Source organism: Oncorhynchus tshawytscha, linkage group LG16 (genome assembly GCF_018296145.1).
Source record: "Oncorhynchus tshawytscha isolate Ot180627B linkage group LG16, Otsh_v2.0, whole genome shotgun sequence".
In the NCBI taxonomy this organism is placed as follows: domain Eukaryota; kingdom Metazoa; phylum Chordata; class Actinopteri; order Salmoniformes; family Salmonidae; genus Oncorhynchus; species Oncorhynchus tshawytscha.
In genome coordinates, this window is record NC_056444.1 from 20,768,848 (window position 1) to 20,786,523 (window position 17,676).

At 44.4% G+C, this 17,676-nt stretch overlaps 1 protein-coding gene across 1 annotated transcript; it reads right to left on the reverse strand.

Annotated features, from left to right (window-relative positions):
* Positions 1 to 124: 124 nt before the first annotated feature.
* Positions 125 to 17,258, reverse strand: zmp:0000000991 (mucin-12). The gene is made up of 5 exons (XM_042298947.1): positions 17,236 to 17,258; positions 13,840 to 13,952; positions 12,525 to 12,699; positions 7,091 to 7,133; positions 125 to 6,376 (listed from the first exon to the last, which is right to left on the reverse strand). Exon 5 carries the CDS (start codon positions 6,263 to 6,265, stop codon positions 1,481 to 1,483), a length of 4,785 nt encoding a protein of 1,594 aa, XP_042154881.1. The 5' UTR covers positions 6,266 to 6,376; positions 7,091 to 7,133; positions 12,525 to 12,699; positions 13,840 to 13,952; positions 17,236 to 17,258; the 3' UTR covers positions 125 to 1,480.
* Positions 17,259 to 17,676: the final 418 nt, after the last annotated feature.

Below are 17,676 nucleotides of genomic sequence, written 5' to 3' on the forward strand. Positions count from 1 at the left end.
TCCAAGGGGAAAGTCAAAACACTAATGTCACAGCACACAGTCTTTGGTTAGATATGATAGTTGGGCATAACAGTTTGATATATAATATATATATATATATTTATAAAATACAAAGGGGCAGATACAGAATTAGAACTGGTTTATTGTTCATTCAAAATATATTTACCATATACTTGATCCAAAAACAACTGTTGAATTGCACAAAAAGTAATTCACACATTTTTTATAACAATCATCTGTTTATAATGCACACATATGCATTTCAGGAAAACCTTCCAAGACAACCAAAATAGAAAATACTGATTTCCATGAGAATTAAAACATTCAAAGATATTCATCTTGCATATCATATAGCAAGCTAGCTTAAAGCATATTGATAGGCAGCACTTGACAATGAAATGTGACCCCAGCCAAACTGAGTATGGTAGGTATACCTCTCACCCGGGTACAGGACTCTACCACAACAGGGTCAGTATTCACAAGGAGTCTTAGTTTAGGAGTGCTCACCTAAGATCAGTTTTGGCTTCAGATCACAATGAATATGATCATATGTACAGGGGGGACCTGATCCTAGACCAGCACTCCTACTCTGATACACTTTGTGAATAAAGGCCATGGTTAGAACAGCTGCAGAAGTAATAAAACAGGATAGGATAGCTTTATAGCTAGATCTCTTTGTTCATAAATACCTTTAACCTAGCATATACAGTACACTTCCCACTGATAACTAAACAAATATCAGACATGAGAAAGTCAAGTAACCAAGCAACCTGTGACATGACAAAAAAACAGAGTGCCATGCTCTTGGATATGGTGTAGAGTTCATGTGGGCTGCTCTTTGGATCCCAGGATAAGAGCATGACATTAACCTGTGATCTGACAGTGCTGACTTCTTTACTGTCAGCCATGCACTTTTTATTTGATTTCATTATTTTACCCCTTTTTCACCCCAATTTCATGGTATTCAATTGGTAGTTACAGTCTCGTCCCATCGCTGCAACTCAAGCGTCCCCTGAAACACAACCCAGCCAAGCCGACACTGCTTCTTGACACAATGCCCGCTTAACCCAGAAGCACCAATGTGTCGGAGGAAGCGCCGTACACCTGGAGACTGTGACAGTGTGCACCCGGCTCACCACAGGAGTCGCTAGTGCACGATGGGACAGGAACATCCCGGCATGTCAAACCCTGCCCTAACCCAAACCACGCTGGGCCAATTGTGCACCGCGTCATGGGTCCCCCGGTCGCGGACAGGTGCCTGGACTCTAACCAGGTTCTCTAGTGGCACAGCTAGCACCGCGATGCAGTGCCTTAGACCACTGCACCACTCGGGAGGCCCAGAGCCATGCACACTTAACAAGTCTGTTTTAGTGAGCATAAATAGGTGTGTAAATAAGTATCATTTCTATATAAGGAGACCAAAAGGAGACAGACAGACCCACTTTAGAATATTGAGATGCATCCCATACAGTATTTCTTCTCACAGTTCAGTCTCCTTCTCACCGCCATCACCTGCCAGGTAGTATTCATCATCTGTGGTTGTGTCAGAGTCCATGTCAGAGCCTGAGTCAGACTCCTCAAAGACTGCCAGGTTGGAGACATAGCCCCTGGAGGGTAGGCGCCCCCTAGGGGACAGGCTGTCCTGTGATGCCCTGCTGTCTGTGGGGGAGGGCGAGGCAGAGGAGGAGCTGGGAGGGCGAGATATGCGTCTGGAGGCTGGGGACCAGGGAGGGGACGGAGGGGGGGTTGGAGGACCCTCTGTATCCCACAGGGAGTGAGAGGTCTCCAGGCTGCCATGGTTCCACATGCGGCCAGTGGTGGTAGAGGTTGGAGATGGGGCGGTGACCTCTGAACTCCAGGATACATTTCTGGGTAGGGATTTAGATCTAGCCTTGTGTGGATTTATAAAATTAGCTTTGATTGTTTTGCACTCATTTCTGGATGTCCTGTCACTAACGACAGACCAGTCATTTACAGCTTGGCTGTCACCTATGGTTTTGTGGCCAGTTGTTGTGTGTGTGTCCCACCTTGGTATTGTCCAATCACCTTTGACCCTACAGTCATCCCAAGTCATGACCTCTTCTCCAAAGGTCAGAGCAGGGTAAGTGAGGTCACTGACACTGCTGACCCTAGGGCTTGAGGAGATGCGTCCAGGACCCGAAGGTCGGCTGGAGAGCACAGAAGTCACAGAGAAGGAACGCCCAGCCTCAAGACCGTATTTGAGATCAGCACAGGAGGAGAAGGATGCCAGACGTCCCTCACTGCCACGCTGATCACCGGAACCGAACTCCCTGTCCCCTGGCTCACAGAGAGAGGTGGTCTTCTTCCTCTGAGGAATCCTGGGAATGTGGAACACGTTATCGTTCTCAGAGTCCTTCTGGCTGAAGTGGAAGACAGAGAAAGTGTTTCTGGTGCTGCCTGAGGAGGTTCTGTAGGCAGGGAGGGTTGCAGAGCGGCTGGGGTCCCAGGGTTGACGCATAACAGAGTTGAAGTCTCTCTGAGGAGGTTGCTTTCTGGCTCTACTGATCCTCTCCTCTTTGTAAGCTTCAAACTGCCGCCTTGTTGGGCTGATCTCGCTACTAGAAGGTTGGTGTTTGGGTTTAGTGATCCTTTCGTCCTTGTAAGCCTCAAATTGAGGAAGATCCATAACACAAGGCTGGTCTCTGTTTCTAGCCTCTTTATGGTCTTTAAAACCCTCAAACTGTGAGTGTTCACGTCTAACATTTTCCTTCATCAAATCTGACGTGTGCTCACTGCCAGCCCAGAAAGAGTTTGAAGGTTTGTGAACGCCATCATTCTCCCTCCATTTTTCCTCCTCTTCTTGATTGCTAGAACCACTACTCTCTGTGACATCACTAATGTCACTGGCTCCATTGACAGGAGGAGGCTGGGGTGTTCTCTTCATCCTCTCGTCATCGAGACGTTTGACTCTGAAGGTCTGCCGGAGTCGACTCAGCACCAGGTCTATTTTGTTACTTTCCTTTTGCTCCTTCTCTGACTCTTTCTTTGGTTTCTCAGACTGAGGCATCGCTGGGTTTCTAGGGATATTGGTAGCAGGCGTACCAACAACATTGTCTCTCTTACCTCTCAGTGAGAATAAGCCTTTCTTTGGGCTCTGGGTTTGTAATGGAGCCGCTGCACTCTTAGGGAAACTCTCGCTTTTACACACAACCTTCTCAATGTCTAATGCTCCACTGTCATTGGAGCTTTGGGATGATTGACAGCTGGGACTTCCAATCACCTGGCTGTGTTGTGAAGGTAGACGGCAGAGTTCATTGGACTTTATCCCTGTGACGACTCGTGTGTCTGGTTTGCGTCGAGGAAAGCAGGGCTGTGCAGGCCTAATACTGTCCAATATGGCAGAGGAATCAACTTTAGAAATCCTGTACACAAGTGTCTCAACATTTTCTTGACTGGTCTCTTTGGAGTTGTTGTTGACACGATCAATTTCCAAGGCAACAATCTTTGAACTGTCCTGTGACCTAGCCCTGTGATGGCCGTAGAAGGGGCAGTGTTGGGGTGAGGTAGGGGGTGAGAGAAGGGGTTGGTGTGATGTTGTGTGTGTGACCTCACCCTGTGTTGGGCGTGAAGACTTGAGTGTGGAATAGGGCGGGGAGCTAAATCGTGGCTTGGAAAAGCTCCCAAATTCTGGAAGGGAGAGAGGGGCAGCGGTCTTCCTCTGTGATCCTATTACGGTCGAGTCAATTCCTGTGTGTTTGACTGTGACGTTTGAAGTGTGGTCGCTAACATGCTCTGAGAGAGCTTGCCCTCCCTCCTTCACCAATGTATCAGATATTATGGATAAGTTATGCATCGAGGTTCCCCTCCAAACTTGTAGTTTGGTGGTCCTGAGGGTTGGGGGAGACAGAGGTGACGTAGCCCAGGTTGGGCTGCCCGATCTCAGGGAGGAGAAGATGGCGGGACCCCCTACACTACGGAGGGGTCTGGTTGGGGACAGAGGACTCTGAGGTGAATGAGACTGTGACAGCCTTAGTTGTGACTCCTGCCACGCTCTATGTGCTGTTACCCTCCCTTCCACTTGGGGCTGGTGTTTCTTAGGCGAGAGGTCTAGGCTGCCTATGAACGTCCTTTCCACCAGAGGGGACGAGCTAGGTGGGGAGAGGGGCAGGGTGGAGGGGGCCTGGGTGGTGGGGATACTCAGGGATATGGGGGTATAGCTGTCTGGAGACAACGGTCGGGTGTAGCGGGTCGGGATACTGGGGACGTAGCCGGTTTTAAGTAGGAGTGGTTGGGGAGTTGTGGTAGGCGTGTAAGCAGTTTTAGGGGACTGCAGTTGGGATGTGGGGGTGTGGATGTTACTCACTATGGGAATCTGGCTTCTGACGACTGGGGGTGGAGATTTTGGGCTGTTTTGGGGGTCTTGTCTTATAGAGCTGGCGGTATTGAGTGAGCGGGAACTATAGAGGGGTCTGTGTCTACTGAGTGATGTGGAGGCGATACTGGTTTGTAAGGAGAGCTGTCTGGAAGAGGGGTTCGGGGAATGGGACAAATAAAGGGTTCTATGACTACTGAGGGAGGATGGAGTGTCACTGGTTTCAGAGCTGGTTGGAGTCTTGGGGCTAAATACGGTCAGAGGGGTGTAGATGGTGTCATAACTACATGGCCTACTGTAGCGATCAGGCTTGCTGGACTTTATTGGGTTACTCAAAGTGCTCGAGCTAGCTGGGCTACTGGTGTTAGACCTGAAGGAGATATTGGACAAACAATAGGGCTTTTGTGATTGTCGGTCATTCGAGTTAAGGGAATTCTGAGTTTTGAGTATTCTATAGGAATCCTGGTCTGGGATATCTTGAGCATAAGTCCTTTTAAGGGTGCTCTGAGGTGTGTGTTTGCCAGTGACAGTATTGCTGTTTAGGTTGGTATTGTTGGGGGTGACTAAATTATTGTTGTTATTGATGGTGATTTGGGGATTGACACCAGTGTTATCATTGGTGCTAGAGGGATCCGTGTTATTATTGCTGGAAGTGCTTGAGAGGCTGAATGTGTTGTTGTTGTTGTTGATAGTGGTGGTGGAAGTGGGACTGAGGGGGGAACTGGGATTAGACACACTGTCCTTCAGAGTAATGTGCTTTCTCCAGCTAGTAGATCTCAGGGTGGTTCCTCTGGGAAGAGACTGGCTCCCATGAAAATCCAGGTGGTCATATTGGGACGGTGGAGAGGAAGGTAGATGAGTATCACTGATGGGAACCGTGGTTCCATCTGGTCTCTCTGAGGGGGAAAGTCTCTCTAGACCACTAAACAGAAGAGTCTGCTTCCTGGGGGAGGTTCGGTTGGGATACGCCCTGGAAGTCTGGGGAAGTTTGGTAAAGGGTGTGCCCTCTGTGTCTTTGTAATTGGGCGAGGTTGAAAATAGTTGTGTCCTGTGTGTATTTGCTTCTCTGTGATTGGAAGTTGGTAAGGGGAGGTGCCTTGACCTCTCTATTGTCCTGTAAGTGGGATCAGCTGAATAGGGGAGGAACTTGGACCTCTCTCTGGCTCCATCATTGGATGAGGTTAAGGAAAGATGTGCCCTAATTGTCTCTGATGCTTTGTAATTGGTTGTGGTTGGAGAGAGGTGTGGACTTGAAGTCTCTCCATCTCTGTCATTGGTTAGAGATGAGATATTTGTCTCTGAGTGGATAGAGCTCGCAATAGTGTTGAGCCTTCTCAGAGAGAAAAGAAGGCTACTGGTTGTTGGTTTGGAACTCAGCAATGATGTCTGGGCTCCTTGACGACTTGCCTGTAACATTCCTTTGCGTACATGCAGGTCGGGAGAGAGGGGAGAGCTGGGAGTAACAGGGGAAACAGCTCCCCCCCCTCCGCCTCTGTTGGCCAGCCTCCCCCAACTCACATCCAGAGAGACAGGCTTAGAAACTGGGGCCTTTGTTGGGTTGTCCAGTTTGAGGCTGGGGGTGCTTCCCTCATACCAGCCCCCCACTGTGCTTCTGCTGCTACCCAGTGTTGAAGCCCTCTCATGGACTTGTGATCCAAGGGTCAACCCCCTCTCCCCAACACGTTGGTTCTGGGTTTCCAGAAACTGTTGTTGTTGTCGTTGTCCTACAGAGTCTGTCTCGAGAGGGACTTGCGGCTTCAAAAGCACACCCCCCTCACTCACTTCCTGTCCGTTACCTTGGATCTCCTGTCCAGACTCACTGGTTGCCATGCCAAACACACCAATGTCTGTACCGGCCATGCCCCGCTTGTTCCTGCGTATTCTCCCACTCCACTGTGGGGCGAGAACCGACACCAGCGTGGAGGACAACATGGCTGTCTTGGAATCCTCTTCCTCTTTAAAAGGAAGCAATGTCACTTCCTCTTCGTCTGAAGGGCAATTGGCTGGTACAAAATAATATGATGGTGAGACTTCTCTTTTCACCTGTCGAGAAAGTTCAAAGTTCAAATCAGATTATATTGTTATCAACAATTAGATACATATCTGTTAAGCTTTAACCTCACAGCCAAAGGTTTTATATGAAAAAGAGAATCTATGATTGAACGATTTTGCTTTTAGTCCAAAAGTTATGCAACGTCAGAAATGTCAAATCCATTGCCTTCAAACTGCAGCACGTAATGGTTTTCATATGTCAACACTGTGGCTTGTCACTCCACACCTCCCAAAGCTTTGTAGGATGAGTGGGAGAGTATTTGTGTGTGACAACACATTTAATCTGACATGGTGTACTTATTGAAACTGGAGCATTACAGGAGTCATGTTCCCATGGAAATGTTATTAAAATAATTCGTCTGGACAAACAGGTTATTTCAAGTACATGAGATTTCCACAGAAACACTATTTTTCTCCTCCCCACACTGGCATTCATGATGGTTCTTTTCAGATTACACAATGTTCAAACTGACATTGATCATGTGCCAACGATTTAATTGAAGCGGTCATAATATGGCCTCAATGGCGCTGTTAATATAGCAAATGCCATTTGCAGTCATGACAATTGATGTTGGCTAATGGCAACACTGTAATGACACAAACTGGTGACATTAACTGTAATGACTGTTAATAACATGTCTATTGTGTTATTAAGTAAAGTGTCATTAATAATGTTGCCACTAAATTGTAGTTTTTTATGTTTACCTGTGCTTGAGCTATAGGTGTGTCCCTTACAGGTCCCTGAGAACTGGAGCAGCAGGGAAATGTAGAGAAAAACATTAATACATCATTACAATGGATGTTAATGGTTATACAGTGCATTCAGAAACGAATCAGACCCTTTGACTTTTTCCAAATGTTGTTACGTTACAGCCTTATTCTCAAATTGATTCATTTAGATTGAGGAAACAATTAACACACAATACCCCATAATGACAAAGTGAAAACAGTTTTGAAATTTAAGCAAATTTATTACAAATAAAAAAAAGATACCTTATTTACATATGTATTCAGACCCGTTGCTATGAGACTCAAAATTGAGCTCATGTGCATCCTGTTTCCATTGATCATCCTTGAGATGTTTCTACACTTGATTGGAGTCCACCTGTGGTAAATTCAATTGATTGGACATGATTTGGAAAGGCACACACCTGTCTATAAAAAAGGTCCCACAGTTGACAGTGCATTTCAGAGCAAAAACCAAGCAGTGAGGTTGAAGGAATTGTCTGTAAAGCTCAGAGACAGGATTGTGTCGAGGCACAGATCTGGGGAAGGGTACCAAAAAATGTCTGCATCATCAAAAGTTCCAAACAACAGTGGCCTCCATCATTCTTAAATGGAAGAAGTTTGGAACCACCAAGATTCATTCTACAGCTGGCCACCCGGCCATACTGAGCAATCGGGGGGAAAGGGTCTTGGACAGAGCTTTAGAGTTCCTCTGTGGAGATGGGAGAACCTTCCGGAAGGGGAACCATCTCTGCAGCACTCCACCAATCAGGCCTTTATGGTAGAGTGGCCAGACAGAAGCCACTCCTCAGTAAAAGGCACATGACTGCCTGCTTGGAGTTTGCCAAAAGGCACCTAAAGGACTCAGCCCATGAAAAACAAGATTTTCTGGTGTGATGAAACCAAGATTGAACTCTTTGGCTTGAATGCAAGCGTCACGTCTGGAGGAAACCTGGCATCCTCCCTACAGTGAAGCATGGTGGTGTCCACATCATGCTGTGGGTATGTTTTTCAGCTGAAGGGACTGGGATACTAGTCAGGATCGAGGGAAAGATGAATGGAGCAAAGTACAGAGAGATCCTTGATGAAGTTCTGAGCACTCTGGAGCAGGTTCTCAGACTGGGGAGAACGTTCACCTTCCAACAGACAACGACCCTAAGCACACAGACAAGACAACACAGGAGTGGCGCAGCCAAAGTCCTTAAGTGGTGCAGCCAGAGCTCGGACTTGAACCCGTTTGAATGCCTGAGGTAGAGTACCTCATGATAAGCTGTTGACCACACTATCTACCAAGAGAGTTTTCATCTATATTTTTGGTAGCTGTCTTTTACCACCACAAACCGATGCTGGCACTAAGACCGCACTCAACAAGCTGTATAAGGCAATAAGCAAACAAGAAATTGCTCATCCAGAAGTGGCATTCCTAGTGGTCGGGGACTTTGAAATTGAAATCATTTCTACCAGCATGTCACACGTGCTTTCAAGGAGCGGGACACTAAGCCAGACGCTTATAAGAAATCCTGCTATGCACTCAGACGAACCATCAAACAGGCAAAGCTTCAATACAGGACTAAGATTGAATTGAATCTTACTACACTGGCTCTGATGTTCATCGGATGTGGCAGGGCTTGCAAACTATTACGGACTACAATGGGAAACCCAGCCGCAAGCTGCCCAGTGACGTGAGCCTACTAGACAAGATAAATGCCTTTTATGCTTGCATCGAGGCAAGTATTACTGAAGCATGCATGAGAGCACCAGCTGTTCCGGACGACTGTGTGATCCCGCTCTCCGTAGCCAATGTGAGCAAGACCTTTAAAAAGGTCAACATTCACAAGGCCGCGGGGCCAGACTGATTACCAGATTGTGTACTCAGAGCATGTGCGGACCAACTGGCAAGTGTCTTCACTGACATTTTTCAACCTATCCCGGACTGAGTCTAATACCTACGTTTAAAGCAGACCACCATAGTCCCTGTGCCCAAGAAAGCGAAGGTAACAATGACTACTGCCCTGTAGCACTCATGTCGGTAGCCATGAAGTGCTTTGAAAGGCTGGTCATGGCTCACAGCAACAGGATCCTGCAGACTACCTTAGACCGACTCCAATTCGCATACCGCTCCAACAGATCTCAATCCCACTCCACACTGCCCTTTCTCACCTGGTCAAAAGGAGCACCTATGTGAGAATGCTGTTCATTGACTACAGCTCAGCATTCAACACCATAGTGCCCACAAAGCTCATCACTAAGCTAAGGACCCTGGGACTAAACACCACCTCCTCTGCAACTGGATCCTAGACTTCCTGACAGGCCGGCCCCAGGTGGTAAGGGTAGGCAACAACACATCTGCCACGCTGATTCTCAACACGGGAGCCCCGCGTGCTTAGTCCCCTCCTGTACTCCCTGTTCACCCACGATTGCATGGTCATGCACGACTCAAACACTATCATTAAGTTTGCTAACGACAACAGTGGTAGGACTGATCACCAACAAAGATGAGACAGCCTATAATGTGGTGGTCAGAGACCTGGCAGTGTGGTGCCAGGGCAACTACCTCTCCCTCAAAGTGAGCAAGACACAGGAGATGAACGTGGACTAGTACATACGGCCCAGTACATCACTGGGGCCAAGTTTCCTGCCATCCAGGACCTATATACTAGGTGGTATCAGAGGAAGGCCCCAAAAATGGTTAACGGCTCCAGTCACCCAAGTCATAGACCATTCACTCTGCTACCGCACAATAAGCAGTACTGGAGCACCATGTCTAGGTCCAAAAGGCTCCTGAACAGCTTCTACCCCCAAGCCAACAGACTGCCGAACAGTTAATCAAATGGCCACCCGGACTATTTACATTGACCCCCCCTCCCCCTTGCTGCTACTCACTGTTTATTATCTATGCATTATCACTTTACCCCATTAACTCGGTACTGGTAGCCCCTGTACATAGCCTCAGTATTGTTATTTTATTATGTTACTTTTATTCAATTTTTTTCTTTATTTAGTAAATATTTCCTTAGCTCAATTTCTTGAACTTCATTGTTGGTTAAGGGCTTGTAAGTAAGCATTTCACGGTAAGGCCTGTTGTATTCGGAGCATGTGACAAAATTTGATTTGATCTCCGGAGAGACCTGAAAATAGCTGAGCAGCGACGCTTCCCATCCAACCTGACAGCGCTTGAGGATCTGCAGAGAAGAATACTCAAGAAGACTCAAGGCTATAATTGCTGCCAAAGGTGCTTCAACAAAGTACTAAGTAAAAGGGTCTGAATACTTATGTAAATTTGATGTGTTTTAAGTTGAATAAATTTTCAAAATAAAATATAAAAAATAACCAATTTCTGCTTTGTAATTATGGGGTATTGTGGGCAGATTGACGAGGGGAAAAAAGTGATTGAATCCAGTTTAGAATAAGGCTGTAACATAACAAAATGTGGAAAAAGCCAAGGGGTCTGAATACTTTCCGAATGCACTGTATACCATAATACATAAGACACACAAGCATGCAGACACACCTCCTGGGTGTTAATGTTTTTGTAAAGATTATAGGTGTCACAAGTTTTTCATTCACCCTGATCCACAGGATCAACTACATTCCATCTTCTCTCTTGACCTCCATTGCTCATTATCTCCTTCTTGTCTATCCTCCAGCTCTCCCTTTTTACATGATTTATGTTTACCTGGGCTCATAGCCGCGGGAAGTAGGGGTGTAACAGCATTGTGGGAGTTATGGGCATATTTATGTTAGATTGTTATCAGGTCGCTGTCTGTATTGGTGTTTTAGCTGGTATATCAGTCAGCAGGGCGTGTGAGTGTTGAGCAATGGGAGCATATACAACAATATGCCCATAAACCCCTCAAATCTGAATTCTAAATATATTTTAATTAAAAAAATATTGAATATTTAAAACATTTTCACAAAAGTAGCGCACTGGGCCTTTACTAGTATTAGCAGACTGATATAGATGCCTGTAGCATGAGCAAAACATTTTTTTTACCAGCAAAAAAAGTTGTATAATTAAGAAGAGTCTTTTGCTAGATTCAATACTTGGGAATGTAAGAGTTGTTGCCCTGTCCCTTTCTCTGCAATAGTCATTCTAATGGAATCCAGAAATAACTCAATCCTGTCCTCAAATGTTTACATCGAAAAGGTGCAAAGTTATGGGCAAAGACACAAAACATCCATACGAAAGTAAATGTTTTTATTCATCAAATAACATGGAAAACAACCACTTTTTGTGCAGTATTAATTTACCATCGTTACAAACCACATAATGTACATTACTGTATTGTACACAAGCTGGTCATCTAGGATTGTAACTAGACTTTCCATCACCATGAAGAAAAACAATGTACAGTAGAGTAATTGAGTACATTGAGACATCAAGTGGTTTGTGATGATGTGGCTGACTTGGTAGAGCATGGCGCTTGCAATGCTAGGGTTGTGGGTTTGATTCCCACAGGGGACCAGTACGAAAAACTATGAAAATGTATGCACTCCCTACTGTAAGTTGCTCTGGGTAAGAGTGTCTACTGAAAAGGAATGAATAGACCATTTCAGTTCACAAAGAAATAAGTTGCATTTGCAAAGTATTTCAAGAAACTGGAAAACATATCAAGCAACTATTTTTATATTCCAACAGTATTAATCAGATTAACTGTTTGGTGCAGATAATTATCAAACTCAGAAGTTACAAATGCTGGTAAACACTCAACTACAAGTACATTTAGTTAGTAAACAGGGCCTTTAATAGTCCTGTTTTAGCAGACCACATATAGACATCTTCAGCAGAGGCAATGTTTTTCTTTCTGCGTGGAAAACATCACAGCAGCACCCCCGCCCCCGACTACTTCCAGTGGTGTTGCCTGGGCTATGTTAGCAATAGTGGAACTATTAACTGAATGCCTTAACATCACACTTGTAATAAAGACATCACACACAAACACAGGGCCACAGTGCTAGTATAGAAGTTGATGTTGAGAGGTGTGTAGCCTCAGTCTTAAGAGCTGACATGGATAGGTGACAATACAGCCAGGTAAAGGTCGTCTGTTACTAAGGGACAGTGTTTGATAAATGACTCGTACTGATAAGAGTTGCATTCATCCCTGACACATATTACACACGCGCGCACAGAATCATGCACACACACACACACACACACACACACACACACACACACACCTAAGAAATCAATCTGAAGTATTTCCTCAGTACAGCAGTCCAAGGAACTAATTAACCTTGGTTAAACCATATTGATTTATGGAGCCGTGTTGGTGCAATTCTGTCTGTACACATACATAGATGGTAAAAGAAGGATAGTGTCTAAGAGAGGGGCAATAAAAAAATGCATCACTGTATAATGCAAAATCCCATAACTAAGGCAATAAACTCTAGCTTTAAAAATGCTCTGTCTCACCTGTGTAGACAGTGTTCCCTCTGAGCTGTGGACTCTAGTTTTTCCAGGTCGTTTTTCTTGCTGTGTTGAGAGGAGAGTCTGAAGGAAAGGGAGGATGTGAACCGGGTCTGGTTGGGGTTCCTGTTCAGAACTGCAGGTCGGCCGTGACTCTCCTCCCTGGTCCCCAAAGTTAGCTCTGGTCACAAACATCCCATATGGTATTAGAGTAGAGTTTATAACTAGACCTGTGATAGGTACTAATTTAACAGTCCATGTGGATCTACAGCAGACTTGTAAATCACTGCACACTGCTGTAAGTTCCCTCAGTTGTGTCCCCTGTCGTGCTGAGCGATTAGTGCTTTTTGGGGTCGGTTCGTTTCGTTTTGATTATAAAAAAAATAAATAACGCTTTTTGATTTTTTAATATATATTTTTTAAAACATGAAATGTATTATGAAATAATGACTTTATAAAGCCAAAAGTAGTGAACATTCAATTGCCAAAACATTAAATTATTCCATTGCCTCTGTCTGGTCCACATTGACATCAATAGACATCAATAGAAAAATAGTAAATTACTATGAAATAATAAATATTTCAGTTGTGTATATTACTTAGCTTTTATTTGATGACTATTATCTTTCATTCCTTAAAGTAATCTCATCAGTAGCAGTCAGCCAGCCAGGCCATCTAACGTTAGGTGCTCCCCATACGGTACTGTCTGTAGTCATCCTATTTAGCTAGCCTGTCTAAGTATACTGCAGAGTGGTCTGACAAAATCATTTTCACTAGTTCTTTGAAAGTAGATAATGTATACTTCCGCAAACGGTCTCTGTACCCCTTGTCGTTGTGAACATTGCTCTCTTATGCGGTCTATGCGGTCTGTGTGTATTTAATCTAATGTAGCAGGCGTAAAAGTGTATCCGTCCAGAGATCTGTATACAATGACGAGATGCTCATGTCTATTCCCTAACAATGGGAATCGTTGTTCCAAAGGCGGGAAGGCAGTCGACAAGCTTAGGTTCAAAATAAGCCCATAGAAACGCATTGGGCTTATTTTGGACCGATTTCGGCGCTTCACCTCTTCCTCTCTGATCTGTCTCTGTCATTTTATATAATTACCATGTTTCTGCACTGACGTAGGTTGAGTTTACTTAATGAAAACTACAACTCCCTTCAGCCTACATAGTTCTTGACTTAATTTCTCAAATCTCTTGTGAATGATTTGATTTCTCTGGGCTCACAAAAAATAAATCAATAATGGAATTCGAGTAATTGAACCGATAATTGCGCAGCACTAGTCACCTGTGTCTATAAGGTGTGCGAGTTGTCTCACCTGTCTGTTCTATCCCCCCACTGTTGGCACTGAGTGGTGTCTGAGTCCACTGGTCAGTTTCCACTTCGTTTCCATGATGATTCTTCTCCTGGGACCACCTCACATCCTGGGGTCTGCTGGGGAACAACACACCTAAGTATCCATGGAAATCAGACCAGGTATGACCAGAACCTAAGTCCAATAATATGGAACTAGACCATAAAGACAAGGTCCAATCGGTCATAGGCAATAGCAGCAGGTGAGTGACTGTGATTCTAACACTCACATTATCTGTCTATCAGCCTTACCTGACATATAAAATCATTTGATTTATTTTAGAATGATCCGCTCCCGTCACTCAACACGCCCAGGCAGCCACACACTGCTGACTGATATACCAGCTAAAACACCAATACAGACAGAGACCTGATAACAATCTAACATAAATATGGAGCAACTATCTGACACATATCTATCTGATGATCTCCGTCTCTGCACAGACTAATCACAACCAGTCAGTATAATCCCACTAAAGTGCTGATTATTCACCCTGATTCTAAACACAATCTGGTCACTGGGAAAGATACCAAAGTAATCAGAGAGTACTATACCTCAGGGAGATGCAGTGATTACCATCTCGACTACACTGTCTTGTCCTGTTCTGGGCTGGCTGGCAGCTACCAGCATGGGCCAAGTTTAAATCAACTGTGACTACAGTTTAAAGCCTCTAGCTGTCTTCAGCATGGAAGTCACACGAGGATTCTCTGTCTCAGTCTGCCTCTTTGTCTGTCTGTCTGTCTGTCTGTCTGTCTGTCTGTCTGTCTGTCTGTCTGTCTGTCTGTCTGTCTGTCTGTCTGTCTGTCTCTCAATCTGTCCATCTTCTGTTCCTTTCATTTTTCTTTCTCCCTCCCTTTTTCTCCCTCCCAATACAGAGGCATGGCCCTATGCTGTGGGTGAAATAAGCCATTACACAAGCTGCTACGCCTTTCCTTTAGAAAAAGACTTGTTGGCTGTAAGGCTTACTAAGCTCTGCATCATAACAGGACAACGTGGCAGGACATGCTATAAGTAGAGCTCTCCCGTGGCAATCATTCCTTTAACTAGAGACTAATGCCAAATTCAACAGACTGCAGGGCAGATTCAGTCAATGTTTTTACCCTTTCTTTCTCCCACAGACCATGAGCACATTGATGTCAACAAGGAAAAATGGGTGAACATGCTCTATTCACAGAAACACCACTGTTGTTGGTTGTTGCCGGCGTTGGCCTAAATCTTTCCAAACTATGATCAAACTAAATTGGAATGCTTACAGCACTGAGCACCTCAAGCCAAAGCAAACATCTATCCTAAAGGAAAGCTTCACATCCGGTCTGAGTAAATAAAATAGTTGGTCAAACCACTATGCTCTCCACGGCAGCATGCATGTGCTTCAAGGCTTATTTTCTTCAAAACGTCTAACATGCCCAGCACGACATGCAAGATAATCTCTAAGTGAAAGGTCATAGTCCTGTCATAAGATGTTCAAAATGATTTGCATAAATCAACCTTTCTGTAAGCTTATTGTGAAGACATATAATGGCTGTCCATTTTGATCTTCACAGATGTACACTGAGTGCACAAACATTAGGAACACCTGGTCTTTCCATGACATAGATCGACCAGATGAAAGCTATGATCCCTTATTGATGTCACTTGTTAAGTGTAGATGAAGGGGAAGAGACAGGTTAAAGAAGGATTTAAGCCTTCAAGGGGATTTTGCTTTACAATAGGTCAAGGGCGAAACTGTGGTGTAGATACTTGTGGGGACGAACAGTAGACGGGGGTCTGACATCTTATTACAGATTTCCTGCAATTCTACACATTACTTTTTATGGCTCTCTTGAGGCATAAGTGGAAGGATAAGTGGAAGTTGTTATTGCTATTTCCTCAGAGGATGATCTGGAAACCCAAATAAATGACTGGGGGCAAATTGAACTGTTCTCAATATTGGGGGAGGGTGCGTGGACAATGACATGTCCCCCCATCCCTGTGTCAATTTCACCTAGGTTAGCCTATGACCTCACAGCAAACATGGGTAATGTCACAACCATCTGCCAGTCCCACCCCAACTGAATACTTGCACAGTAAAGGCAATGCTTTATAGCACAGATTTGTTTACCTTTTGTAGAGGGATTGATATGGGATTAGGAACTTTGATTTAATTGGCAAAGGAACAATCCTGAACATGCATGGAGGCCTATGGTTCCACACAAATGCCAGCACAACTATGTTTCCTAGGTGACGTTTAAAGAAACTGTCTAGTGAAAATCTCACTTTTAAAGGTTACTCTTAACTCATACACAGATAATGTTGTTGAATAGTCCTATATTCGTATTTTTTGGCCAAAACAACAAAAAAAACACCTCAAACAGACTGTTTCAAAAATGCTTGCTATTTTAAGTTGGCTCATTAAAAAAAGGTGAAATTGACTGAGCTGGCAAATCAGCAGTCTACTCGCATAGATACACAGCGAGACATGGCTTAACGTTACCATGCCCCCCATTAGGGTACAGCCGTAGGGTCCTCCCGTTACTCCTATGTTAAATTACTTACTTTACGCATAACCCGACATTTTTAGCATTCTACACACATTTTGGATATGCTTGGTTGGTCATTTTTAACATACTTCCATGCCGCCTTCAATCAACAAACTACATCATACCTATAAACACTGACTCTACACGTAAAAATGTTAGCATGAACAGATGTACATTCCATGCGATGGTCATTCACGATTATCAGGCAAAGAGCTGATTCCAATAGACTTTCTTCAGTTAATGTTAGCGAACTAACCATGCTTTTATAGTTAACATGAATAAATCTGATTGCGTACTGTTTTGTTTGAACAATAGTAGGAGAAAAGACCACCCAAATAAGTTTCATCAACTGCCCAAGGACCAGTTCTAACTAGCTATGTATATTGCCTGTGTAAACCTGAAGATTCCACCAAGTAGGTGTAGATATTGCCATAGGCTACTTTGGGCCATTTGGTAGGGTTGTCTGCACAGCTGGTCTTCGGCAAGTTGAAAGAACATATAGACAAGGGAACAAGAACACTTTTATATATACCTAGACCGTTCAAGGGCAGGCAAAGACTGGAAGTCTTGGGGGAAAATTATTTCACTCATATTTTAAATAATTATAAATTATATTTCATAGAAATCGGAAACACTGGACAGTTACTTTAAAATGTCAGGGAGCATGCACGTGTGAGCTGACTGTTACATAAAAACACCTCGAAAGTTCGTATATTGCGTAAAATAATACAAGTTCAAACGCAAGTGGGCCTAGGCTGAACAAGAAGGCTAGAAGAGAAAACCCCCAAAATTGTAAAACCAAACATGTCCAAATTATATCGAATGATATCAGCCTACTGACCTTAAATTGCTGCAAATGTATGGACTTCACAATTCCGTAGACTATCATTGGCAAAGAAGCAATTACAACTAAGTTTTAAATTAATCAAGACATTTACTCTGTCTTGTTCGTCCTCTTCCAGTTTCCGTCTCTCTGGACAGGAACCTTTGGCGCCTCTGTCTCTTCCTCTCTCTCCTTTTCCCCACCTAGAAATCTGAGATCTACCTTCGCCGCGTCATGTGTTGACATTATCAGTCTACCGGCTAGCGTTTGGTTACCCTCCGTTAACCAATTGAGGCGGGAGGGAGGCTTAAAACACCCCCGGTGAAAAGGCAGAAAGGGATTGAAGTACATCGTACATCTCCATTCCTGAGGCTGATCCGCAATTACTGGCACTCTCCACGTGATCTGGGTTTCCTCTCTCCCGCCTCTCTCCCTTGGGTGTGACCCAATGTCACCTTT

Excerpts from the sequence above, each read along its gene's own strand:
- zmp:0000000991 (XM_042298947.1), bottom strand. The coding sequence starts at position 6,265 with ATGTTGTCCTCCACGCTGGTGTCGGTTCTCGCCCCACAGTGGAGTGGG.